Source organism: Anomaloglossus baeobatrachus, chromosome 8 (genome assembly GCF_048569485.1).
Source record: "Anomaloglossus baeobatrachus isolate aAnoBae1 chromosome 8, aAnoBae1.hap1, whole genome shotgun sequence".
Taxonomy (NCBI): domain Eukaryota; kingdom Metazoa; phylum Chordata; class Amphibia; order Anura; family Aromobatidae; genus Anomaloglossus; species Anomaloglossus baeobatrachus.
In genome coordinates this window covers 239,943,169-239,955,559 of record NC_134360.1, presented here as the reverse complement: position 1 = coordinate 239,955,559, position 12,391 = coordinate 239,943,169, and the positions used below count along the sequence as shown (strand labels likewise).

At 51.1% G+C, this 12,391-nt stretch overlaps 1 protein-coding gene across 3 annotated transcripts in view; it reads right to left on the bottom strand.

Moving 5' to 3' along the window:
* Positions 1-6,689: 6,689 nt before the first annotated feature.
* USP24 (ubiquitin specific peptidase 24) overlaps positions 6,690-12,391 on the bottom strand; it is a 229,752-nt gene continuing 224,050 nt past the window's right edge. For all 3 annotated transcript variants that reach the window (XM_075320429.1, XM_075320432.1, XM_075320431.1), the window contains exon 67: positions 6,690-7,061. In XM_075320429.1, coding sequence (XP_075176544.1) covers positions 6,999-7,061 — 63 coding nt within the window. In that variant the 3' untranslated portion in view covers positions 6,690-6,998. The remainder of the gene's footprint in view (positions 7,062-12,391) is intronic.

Here is a 12,391-nt window from a genome sequence, read left to right as displayed (position 1 = left end):
AGGATGACGCGGCGGCAGTCGGCCCTGATCTTGCGTAACACTCTGGGCAACAGTGCCAGCGGAGGAAACACATAAGGGAGCTGAAACTGCGACCAATCCTGAACTAAGGCGTCTGCCGCCAGAGCTCTGGGATCTTGAGACCGTGCCATGAACGCTGGTACCTTGTTGTTGTGCCGGGACGCCATGAGGTCGACGTCCGGCACCCCCCAGCGGCAACAGATCTCCTGAAACACGTCCGGGTGAAGGGACCATTCCCCTGCGTCCATGCCCTGGCGACTGAGATAATCTGCTTCCCAGTTTTCCACGCCTGGAATGTGAACTGCGGAGATGGTGGAGGCCGTGGCTTCCACCCACAGTAGAATCCGCCGGACTTCCTGGAAGGCTTGCCGACTGCGTGTGCCGCCTTGGTGGTTGATGTATGCCACCGCTGTGGAATTGTCTGACTGAATTCGGATCTGCTTGCCTTCCAGCCACTGCTGGAACGCTTTCAGGGCAAGATACACTGCCCGTATTTCCAAAACATTGATCTGAAGCGAGGACTCTTGCTGGGTCCACGTACCCTGAGCCCTGTGGTGGAGAAAAACCGCTCCCCACCCTGACAGACTCGCGTCCGTCGTGACCACCTCCCAGGATGGGGGTAGGAAGGATTTCCCTTTCGATAATGAAGTGGGAAGAAGCCACCACCGAAAGGAAGCTTTGGTCGCCTGCGAGAGGGAGACGTTCCTGTCGAGGGACGTCGGCTTCCTGTCCCATTTGCGAAGGACGTCCCATTGAAGAGGACGCAGGTGAAACTGCGCGAAAGGAACTGCCTCCATTGCTGCCACCATCTTCCCCAGGAAGTGCATGAGGCGTCTCAAAGTGTGTGACCGACCTTGAAGGAGAGATTGTACCCCTGTCTGTAGTGACCGCTGCTTGATCAGCGGAAGCTTCACTATCGCTGAGAGGGTATGAAACTCCATGCCAAGGTATGTCAGCGATTGGGCCGGTGTCAGATTTGACTTTGGAAAATTGATGATCCACCCGAAACTCTGGAGAGTCTCCAGGGTAGCGTCGAGGCTGTGTTGGCATGCCTCTAGAGAGGGTGCCTTGATCAACAGATCGTCCAAGTACGGGATCACCGAGTGACCCTGAGAGTGGAGTACCGCTACTACTGAAGCCATGACCTTGGTGAAAACCCGTGGGGCTGTCGCCAGGCCGAACGGCAGTGCCACGAACTGCAGGTGTTCGTTCCCTATGGCGAAGCGCAAGAAGCGCTGGTGCTCCGGAGCAATCGGTACGTGGAGATAAGCATCCTTGATATCGATCGATGCAAGGAAATCTCCCTGGGACATTGAGGCGATGACGGAGCGGAGGGATTCCATCCGGAACCGCCTGGTCTTTACGTGTTTGTTGAGAAGTTTCAGGTCCAGGACAGGTCGAAAAGACCCGTCCTTCTTTGGAACCACAAACAAGTTGGAGTAAAAAACGTGGCCCTGTTGCTGAAGAGGAACAGGGACCACCACTCCTTCTGCCTTCAGAATGCCCAGCGCCTGCAGAAGAGCCTCGGCTCGCTCGGGAGGCGGGGATGACCTGAAGAATCGAGTCGGGGGACGAGAGGTGAACTCTATCTTGTAACCGTGAGACAGAATGTCTCTCACCCAACGGTCTTTTACCCGTGGCAGCCAGGTGTCGCAAAAGCGGGAGAGCCTGCCACCGACCGAGGATGCGGAGTGGGGATGCCGAAAGTCATGAGGAAGCCGCTTTGGTAGCGGCACCTCCGGTGGACTGTTTAGGACGTGACTTAGACCGCCATGCATCCGAGTTCCTTTGATCTTTCTGAGGCCTTTTGGACGAGGAGAATTGGGACCTGCCCGCGCCCCGATAGGACCGAAACCTCGACTGCCCCTTCCTCTGTTGGGGTATGTTCGGTTTGGGCTGGGGTAAGGATGTATCCTTTCCCTTGGATTGTTTGATGATTTCATCTAAACGCTCGCCAAACAATCGTTCGCCCGAAATTGGCAAACTGGTTAAGCGCTTTTTGGAAACAGAATCTGCTTTCCATTCCCGTAGCCACAAGGCCCTGCGGAGTACCACCGAATTGGCGGCTGCAACCGCCGTATGGCTCGCAGAGTCCAGGATAGCATTAATAGCGTAAGACGCAAATGCCGACGTCTGAGTGGTTATGGACGCCACCTGTGGCGCGGACGTGCGTGTGGCTGCGTCAATTTGCGCTTGACCTGCTGAGATAGCTTGTAGCGCCCATACGGCTGCGAATGCTGGGGCAAAAGAAGCGCCGATAGCTTCATAGATGGATTTCAACCAGAGCTCCATCTGCCTGTCAGTGGCATCCTTGAGTGAAGCCCCATCTTCCACTGCAAGTATGGATCTAGCCGCAAGTCTGGAGATTGGAGGATCCACCTTGGGACACTGAGTCCAGCCCTTGACCACGTCAGGGGGGAAAGGGTAACGTGTATCCTTAATGCGCTTAGAAAAACGCTTATCTGGACAAGCATGGTGATTCTGGACTGCCTCTCTGAAATCAGAGTGGTCCAGAAACATACTCGGTGTACGCTTGGGAAACCTGAAACGGAATTTCTCCTGCTGAGAAGCTGACTCCTCCACTGGAGGAACTGAGGGAGAAATATCCAGCATTTGATTGATGGATGCAATAAGATCGTTCACTATGGCGTCCCCGTCCGGAGTATCAAGATTGAGAGCGGCCTCAGGATCAGAATCCTGATCAGCTACTTCCGCGTCATCGACCAGCGATTCCTCTCGCTGAGACCCTGAACAATATGATGATGTTGAGGGAAAATCTAAGCGAGCTCGCTTAGTCGGTCTGGGGCTGGGGTCTGTGTCAGAACCCTCAGCCTGGGATCTATGAGATACCCCGGGAGGACATTGTTGGTCCAGCTGAGGTGGGCCCGGGAACAAAGAATCAACAGAGTCCCTGTGCTGAGATACCGGCCTGGACTGCAAGGCTTCTAGTATCTTAGCCATAGTCTCAGAGAGTTTTGCAAACTCCGTCCCTGTCACCTGAACAGTGTTAGCAGGTGGCTCCCCCTGGGCCCCCCCTAGCAGAGGCTCTGGCTGAGCAAGTGCCACAGGGGCCGAACAGTGCAGACAATGAGGGTCAGTGGAACCTGCCGGTAGCGGGGTCGTACATGCGGCGCAGGCAACATAATAAGCCTGTGTTTTGGCACCCCTGCCTCTTGTGGGCGCCATGCTATTATCTTCCCTGAGCAACACAATAGGGTATATAGCCAGAAAACAACTGTGCACTATACAGTGTAAAATAAACATATAATGTTACACTACTGCACAATGGGGCTAGCACCACAGGTGCTGCTTACCACCCGCTTAAAGCGGTTGTGAGGCCACCAGAGTCCCTGCCTGGGTCTCCCAGATTTTGTCCCCCTCTGCAGCGTCCGAGGAGCTGACAGGAATGCGTCCTGAGGAGAGGAGGGAGCCGTGGGCGTGACCCAGAAAGAGCGGGAACTGGTGCCTGCACTGTGCACAGTGAGGGGAGTGGAGTATGCAAAGCATGCTCCAGCCCTCAGTGCTGCTCGTTCTATGCAGCGTCCCGCCCTTCCCCTGCCTGTCAGGGCTATGGGCGGGAGGAAAGGAAACTAGGCCGCAAATAAGCCGGGGACTCTAGTAATAAACGCGGCCGCCGTGAAAGCGCGGCCGGCGTGGAAGTCCCCGGCGCACTACAAGTCCCAGCCGCGCCGCATTATTTCCAAGGCAGCGGCGGTCAATGCGACAGTCCCTATACATAAACACACTCAGCAACGCTGAGTGTGTAATGGCACATATTAACCCGGTCAGCTCCGCGGCCCCGGTGCACTAGCACACCCAGCAAATCTGGAGTGTTGCTGTGCGCGGTCCCCACGGGGACACAGAGTACCTCCAAGTAGCAGGGCCATGTCCCTGAACGATACCCGGCTCCTATCCAGCAGGCTCCACAGGAGTTGTGGATGAAGCACGGTCTCCTGTGCCTGAAGACCGATAGGATCCCACTTCCACCAGAACCCTGAGGGGGATGGGGAAGGAAAACAGCATGTGGGCTCCAGCCTCCGTACCCGCAATGGATACCTCAACCTTAACAACACCGCCGACAAGAGTGAGGTGAGAAGGGAGCATGCTGGGGGCCCTATATGGGCCCACTTTTCTTCCATCCGACATGGTCAGCAGCTGCTGCTGACCAATCTGTGGAGCTGTGCGTGCGTGTCTGACCTCCTTCGCACAAAGCAAAAAACTGGGGAGCCCGTGGGAGCACGGGGGTGTATAGGCAGAAGGGGAGGGGCTTAACACTTTTGAGTGTAATACTTTGTGCGGCCTCCGGAGGCATAGCCTATACACCCAATTGTCTGGGTCTCCCAATAGAGCGACAAAGAAATATTAAGTATCTAACAAGAAAACCAAAATATATAACCTGTTATTTTCTGATGATACATTCCCTTTAAGGACCACTGTAGAGAAAGGTCCTGCTGATGGTTATACTGGGAGCGACCTGCCACGTTCAGGGACAGAGGACTGCAGAGCGCCAGGAAGGAGGCCTCGGAGAATACAGTGCATTTATTGGGGGAAAGACCTAAAAATTAAAACAGATCAGTGCAACAAATCAAAAAAATATACAACACAACGAATAAAAATCAATTGGCACAAAACATAGAAACGCTTGTGTCCGCCCCGGCCACAGCAGACGCTCCTGAGCCCGGAGTTCCCTTTGCACAATGATATTGTCGGGGTTCAGACAAATTCCAGTTATAATGAAAAAGACAGAAATAGTAAAGTCATCCTGTGTTACAGACACCGGGGTCCGGTGCACGTTACCTAAGCAGACCCCCAGAATTGCATAGAGTGGGATTTTAGGAGGAAATTGATGAAAAGCAGAACTATAGATTTAGGATCGTTGCATCATGGTATAGGAGACAGTTGCTCAATTGGCAATTACTTAAAGGGGCTGTCCAGCAGAAAAAAAATCTGTTCCGTTCCATAGGATGTAGTTGCACCTATTAATACCGGGGGCGAATATCCATGGTATTCAGGGTCATACGTCGTGTGTTTGGTGTAAAAGGGTCCGACTGCTCATTTCAATAGCTGCACCTACTCCCTTCTCGGTCAATGAAACGGCCGTGATGGAGGAGACTGAAATGAGTCAGCGAGCCAGCCCCCTTCACACAGCACTGAAGATGCCGGCATCCTAAGTCCCCTCCTGTGCTGAGACCACAATGGAAGTGGAAGCGGTGATTCGGGGATCATAATGCTATCCTCTGTGTGCATTACATGGCGACACGTGGGTTGGCGATAGTATGGAGCGCACAATGGTTTCCATCATTGAGACGATTAAAGAAAAGCCCAAAAGTAAAAATAAATAAAAAAAAAAAGCCCAAAAGTAAAAAGTAAATAAAAAAGCCCAAAAGTAAAAAGTAAATAAAAAAGCCCAAAAGTAAAAAGTAAATAAAGCCCAAAAGTAAACTACAAACACATTTTGGCAAATTTATACAATAGATACGTATAATGTTTCTTACAGAAGGAGTTTTACTTAAACTTTCTCAAGTGTCTCTGGCCGTATTATACCCAATGGAGATACTTGTACACAGCACACACGGGTTATGGGGGGCACAATCCCCCCCGTGCCTCATTACCTGGAGTAAGAAATATTGGGCTTGGGCTGTAAAATCAGCGAGCAATCGTCCAGACAAATGTGCTATTACTGTTAGCAAATCACAATCCATCTGTTAAAGGGAAAGAATCAGAAGATTATAGCCAGATTTCTAGTAATAGACCGGTCTGAGTGATAGACACCATTAATTAGGGTTGAGGTCTCTTTAAAAAATGTGGACTTTTCAGATGAGTCTCTCTGATCTTGAACTCCAACTCATAAGATGACAATTCTCTGAAATTGCCCTTTAAATGGAGTTTTGCCACCTCCCATAAGCTCTGATAAGATGCATCCACTGTGGATAAGGCGTCAGCTCCACTCTAAAGACGACCTGTCACTTCTTATAAATGTATATATTTTTCTCTGCTGTATTCGCCGCTGTTCTCCTGAATCCGGCGTCGTTTTTCTTTTCTTTCTGCGCCTCGCCAACACTGAGATATGACCCTTTCTTCACTGCACATCAATCTAGTATTTTTAGCCAAGAAGGTGTGAACCTTAACTCTTCTCTGTGAAGACCACACCCACTTGTATAACAAGACTAGATTTGTATACAGGCCATATCTCAGGATTGGAGTGGCACAAAAAGAAAAGAAAGCCATCGCCGGATTCAGGAGAACAGCTGCGTTTACACCAGATATAAATAACTAAATTTATGACAAGCACCAGATTCACTTTGAATGACCCGGTAAGTCTGTAACACAGGAGACGATCGGCTGAGCATTGATTCCTATGGCACTCTTATAAATTATGGGAGACATTTAATACAAAGCGTTGTTTTTTTCTTTTACTTTTCTTTAAAAGATCGCATCCAATCTAAATGTGTACAAGTCTCTTCCACGTATTTATACATCAATTTAATATTCCTATTATCGAAAGATTAAAAAGTTGCCGGACGCGGCTCCAGGTTATTTTCTTCATTTTTTTTTTGTTTGTTACACTTTGTATAAAACTGAAAACAAAAAAGAAAAATCTCCGCAGCATTACAGAAAAAGCAACAATTGTACATTCACTCCTTTAATGCTCACGAACTTTTTTTTTAAAAAAAAAAAAAAAAAAAAAAAAATGAAGTTCAGCCACTTGCCGGTTTTTCATGTTTTTTTTTTTCAATAAAATTCTGAGAAAAATACTTTGTATCCGTTGTTTTTGCAGCAATACGATTAAAGTTCTCCTTGATGCGACAGTTCCACAAATGACCTTGGCGGTGAGCGTTGCTGTCCGGCCTCTTGGGGACCTGTAGAATAGACGAAGCCGCGGACTCCGGAGGAAATGTCGAGATGAGACTAGTGTGGTCTTCAAAGTGCGTAATGTCTTCACAGCGTGGCGAGCGACTCCTCGTCTCTGGTACCTGGATTCAAGGATCGACGTCCTCAAGGTCACTTTTTGTGTCTCCAAGGATCATCGGAGAGTCGGGGCCCTAAATATATGACAAAAATAAAAAAGCATCAGGCTCTGGAAATTTGTGGCCATGGAGAATGGATGTCACAAGCTCACAACCAAAAATTAGTAACCTAAATATGAAATATCTAAATATGAAATAAAGGGAATTTTGTTTACTTACCGTAATTTCCTGTTCTTCTAGCTCCTATTGGGAGACCCAGACAATTGGGTGTATAGCTTCTGCCTCCGGAGGCCACACAAAGTATTACACTTTTAAAAAAGTGTAACCCCTCCCCTCTGCCTATACACCCTCCCGTGGACCACGGGCTCCTCAGTTTTGGTGCAAAAGCAGGAAGGAGGATACTTATAAATTGGTCTAGGGTAAATTCAATCCGAAGGATGTTCGGAGAACTGAAGACCATGAACCATAAGAACAATTCAACATGAACAACATGTGTACACAAAAGAACAACAGCCCGAAGGGAACAGGGGCGGGTGCTGGGTCTCCCAATAGGAGCTAGAAGAAAAGGAATTTATGGTAAGTAAACAAAATTCCCTTCTTCTTTGTCGCTCCATTGGGAGACCCAGACAATTGGGACGTCTAAGAGCAGTCCCTGGGTGGGTAAAATAATACCTCATTAAAAGGAGCCGAAAAACGGCCCCCTCTTACAGGTGGGCAACCGCCGCCTGGAGGACTCGCCTACCTAGACTGGCGTCTGCCGAAGCATAGGTATGCACTTGATAGTGCTTCGTGAAAGTGTGCAGACTAGACCACGTAGCTGCCTGACACACCTGCTGAGCCGTAGCCCGGTGCCGCAATGCCCAGGACGCACCCACGGCTCTGGTAGAATGGGCTTTCAGCCCTGAAGGAAGTGGAAGCCCGGAAGTACGGTAGGCCTCGAGAATCGGTTCCTTGATCCACCGAGCCAAGGTTGACTTGGAGGCCTGAGCGCCCTTACGCTGGCCAGCGACAAGGACAAAGAGCGCGTCTGAACGGCGCAGGGGCGCCGTGCGAGACACGTAGAACCGGAGTGCTCTCACTAGATCCAAAGAGTGCAAATCCTTTTCGCACTGGTGAAATGGATTAGAGCAAAAGGAAGGCAAGGAGATATCCTGATTTAGATGAAAAGGGGGATACCACCTTAGGGAGAAATTCCGGGACAGGACGCAGAACCACCTTATCCTGGTGGAAAACCAGGAAAGGGGATTTGCATGACAGCGCTGCTAGCTCAGACACTCTTCGGAGTGAGGTAATTGCCACAAGAAATGCCACCTTCTGAGAAAGACGGGAGAGAGAGACATCCCGCAGCGGCTCAAAGAAGGGAATTTTGTTACTTACCGTAAATTCCTTTTCTTCTAGCTCCTATTGGGAGACCCAGACGATTGGGTGTATAGCTACTGCCTCCGGAGGCCACACAAAGCATTACACTAAAAAGTGTAAGGCCCCTCCCCTTCTGGCTATACACCCCCCGTGGGATCACGGGCTGCTCAGTTTTAGTGCTAAAGCAAGAAGGAGGAAAGCCAATAACTGGTTTAAACAAATTCACTCCGAGTAACATCGGAGAACTGAAAACCGTTCAACATGAACAACATGTGTACCCGAAAAAAACCAAAAATCCCGAAGGACAACAGGGCGGGTGCTGGGTCTCCCAATAGGAGCTAGAAGAAAAGGAATTTACGGTAAGTAACAAAATTCCCTTCTTCTTCGGCGCTCCATTGGGAGACCCAGACGATTGGGACGTCCAAAAGCAGTCCCTGGGTGGGTAAAGAAATACCTCATGTTAGAGCTGCAAAGACAGCCCTCCCCTACGGGGAGGCAACTGCCGCCTGCAGGACTCTTCTACCTAGGCTGGCGTCCGCCGAAGCATAGGTATGCACCTGATAATGTTTGGTGAAAGTGTGCAGACTCGACCAGGTAGCTGCCTGGCACACCTGTTGAGCCGTAGCCTGGTGTCATAATGCCCAGGACGCACCCACGGCTCTGGTTGAGTGGGCCTTTAGCCCTGAAGGAACCGGAAGCCCAGCAGAACGGTAGGCTTCAAGAATTGGTTCTTTGATCCATCGAGCCAGGGTGGCTTTGGAAGCCTGCGACCCTTTGCGCTTACCAGCGACAAGGACAAAGAGTGCATCGGAGCGGCGCAGGGGCGCCGTGCGGGAAATGTAGATTCTGAGTGCTCTCACCAGATCTAACAAATGTAAATCCTTCTCATACCGATGAACTGCATGAGGACAAAAGGAAGGCAAGGAGATATCCTGATTTAGATGAAAAGAGGATACCACCTTAGGGAGAAACTCCTGAATGGGGCGCAGCACTACCTTGTCCTGGTGGAAGACCAGGAAAGGAGCCTTGGATGACAGCGCTGCTAGCTCAGACACTCTCCGAAGAGATGTGATCGCTACCAGAAAGAAGGGAATTTTGTTACTTACCGTAAATTCCTTTTCTTCTAGCTCCAATTGGGAGACCCAGACGATTGGGTGTATAGCTACTGCCTCCGGAGGCCACACAAAGCATTACACTAAAAAGTGTAAGGCCCCTCCCCTTCTGGCTATACACCCCCCGTGGGAACACGGGATGCTCAGTTTTAGTGCCAAAGCAAGAAGGAGGAAAGCCAATAACTGGTTTAAACAAATTCAATCCGAAGAACATCGGAGAACTGAAAACCGTTCAACATGAACAACATGTGTACCCGAAAAAACCAAAAATCCCGAAGGAAACAGGGCGGGTGCTGGGTCTCCCAATTGGAGCTAGAAGAAAAGGAATTTACGGTAAGTAACAAAATTCCCTTCTTCTTCGGCGCTCCATAGGGAGACCCAGACGATTGGGACGTCCAAAAGCAGTCCCTGGGTGGGTAAATTAATACCTCATGTTAGAGCTGCAAAAACAGCCCTTCCCTACGAGGAGGCAACCGCCGCCTGCAGGACTCTTCTACCTAGGCTGGCGTCCGCCGAAGCATAGGTATGCACCTGATAATGTTTGGTGAAAGTGTGCAGACTCGACCAGGTAGCTGCCTGGCACACCTGTTGAGCCGTAGCCTGGTGTCGTAATGCCCAGGACGCACCCACGGCTCTGGTAGAATGGGCCTTCAGCCCTGAAGGAACCGGAAGCCCGGCAGAACGGTAGGCTTCAAGGATTGGTTCCTTGATCCATCGAGCCAGGGTGGATTTGGAAGCCTGCGACCCTTTGCGCTGACCGGCGACAAGGACAAAGAGTGCATCCGAGCGGCGCAGGGGCGCCGTGCGGGAAATGTAGATTCTGAGTGCTCTCACCAGATCTAACAAATGCAAATCCTTTTCATACTGATGAACTGGATGAGTACAAAGAGAAGGTAAGGAGATATCCTGATTGAGATGAAAGGAGGATACCACCTTAGGGAGAAACTCCGGGATCGGGCGCAGCACTACCTTGTCCTGGTGAAAAACCAGGAAGGGGGCTTTAGCTGACAGCGCTGCCAGTTCGGACACCCTCCGAAGAGACGTGACCGCTACCAGAAAGGCCACTTTCTGTGAGAGTCGAGAAAGTGAAACATCCCTCAGAGGCTCGAAGGGCGGCTTCTGTAGAGCAACTAGCACCCTGTTCAGATCCCATGGGTCTAACGGCCGTTTGTACGGAGGGACGATGTGACGAACCCCCTGCAGGAACGTGCGTACCTGAGGAAGTCGTGCTAGACGCTTTTGAAAAAATACAGATAGCGCTGAGACTTGCCCTTTAAGGGAGCCGAGCGACAAACCTTTTTCCAACCCAGATTGTAGGAAGGAAAGAAACGTAGGCAATGCAAATGGCCAGGGGGACACTCCCTGAGCAGAGCACCAGGATAAGAATATCTTCCACGTCCTGTGGTAGATCTTAGCAGACGTGGGCTTCCTAGCTTGTCTCATGGTGGCAACAACACCTTGAGATAATCCTGAAGACGCTAGGACCCAGGACTCAATGGCCACACAGTCAGGTTCAGGGCCGAAGAATTCCGATGGAAAAACGGCCCTTGTGACAGCAAGTCTGGTCGATCTGGCAGCGCCCACGGTTGTCCGACCGTGAGATGCCACAGATCCGGGTACCACGACCTCCTCGGCCAGTCTGGGGCGACGAGTATGACGCGGCGGCAATCGGACCTGATCTTGCGTAGCACTCTGGGCAAGAGTGCCAGAGGTGGAAACACATAGGGCAGCTGGAACTGCGACCAATCCTGCACTAAGGCGTCTGCCGCCAGAGCTCTTAGACCGCGCCATGAAGGCCGGAACCTTGTTGTTGTGCCGAGACGCCATTAGGTCGACGTCCGGCATTCCCCAGCGGCGACAGATTTCCTGAAACACGTCCGGGTGAAGGGACCATTCCCCTGCATCCATCCCCTGGCGACTGAGAAAGTCTGCTTCCCAGTTTTCTACGCCCGGGATGTGAACTGCGGATATGGTGGAGGCCGTGGCTTCCACCCACAGCAGAATCCGCCGGACTTCCTGGAAGGCTTGCCGACTGCGTGTCCCGCCTTGGTGGTTGATGTATGCCACCGCTGTTGAGTTGTCCGACTGAATTCGGATCTGCTTTCCTTCCAGCCACTGTTGGAAGGCCAGTAGGGCCAGATACACTGCCCTGATTTCCAGAACATTGATCTGAAGAGTGGACTCCTGCTGAGTCCACGTACCCTGAGCCCTGTGGTGGAGAAAAACTGCTCCCCACCCCGACAGACTCGCGTCTGTCGTGACCACCGCCCAGGAAGGGGGTAGGAAGGACCTTCCCCGTGACAATGAGGTGGGAAGAAGCCACCACTGAAGCGAGTCCTTGGTTGTCTGGGAGAGGAGGACTTCCTTGTCTAAGGACGTCGACCTCCCGTCCCATTGGCGGAGAATGTCCCATTGAAGTGGGCGCAGATGAAACTGGGCAAACGGAACTGCTTCCATTGTCGCCACCATCTTCCCTAGGAAGTGCATGAGGCGTCTTAAGGGGTGCGATTGACCTTGAAGGAGAAACTGCACCCCTGACTGTAGCGACCTCTGCTTGTCCAGCGGAAGCTTCACTACCGCTGAGAGAGTATGAAACTCCATGCCAAGGTATGTCAGTGATTGGGTCGGTGACATGTTTGACTTTGAAAAGTTGATGATCCACCCAAAAGTCTGGAGCGTCTCCAGCGCAACGTTTAGGCTGTGTTGGCATGCTTCCTGAGAGGGTGCCTTGACAAGCAGATCGTCTAAGTAAGGGATCACCGAGTGTCCTTGAGAGTGCAAGACTGCTACCACTGCTGCCATGACCTTGGTGAAAACCCGTGGGGCTGTCGCCAGACCGAAGGGCAGGGCTACAAACTGAAGATGGTCGTCTTCTACCACGAAGCGTAGAAAACGCTGGTGCTCTGGAGCAATCGGCACGTGGAGATAAGCATC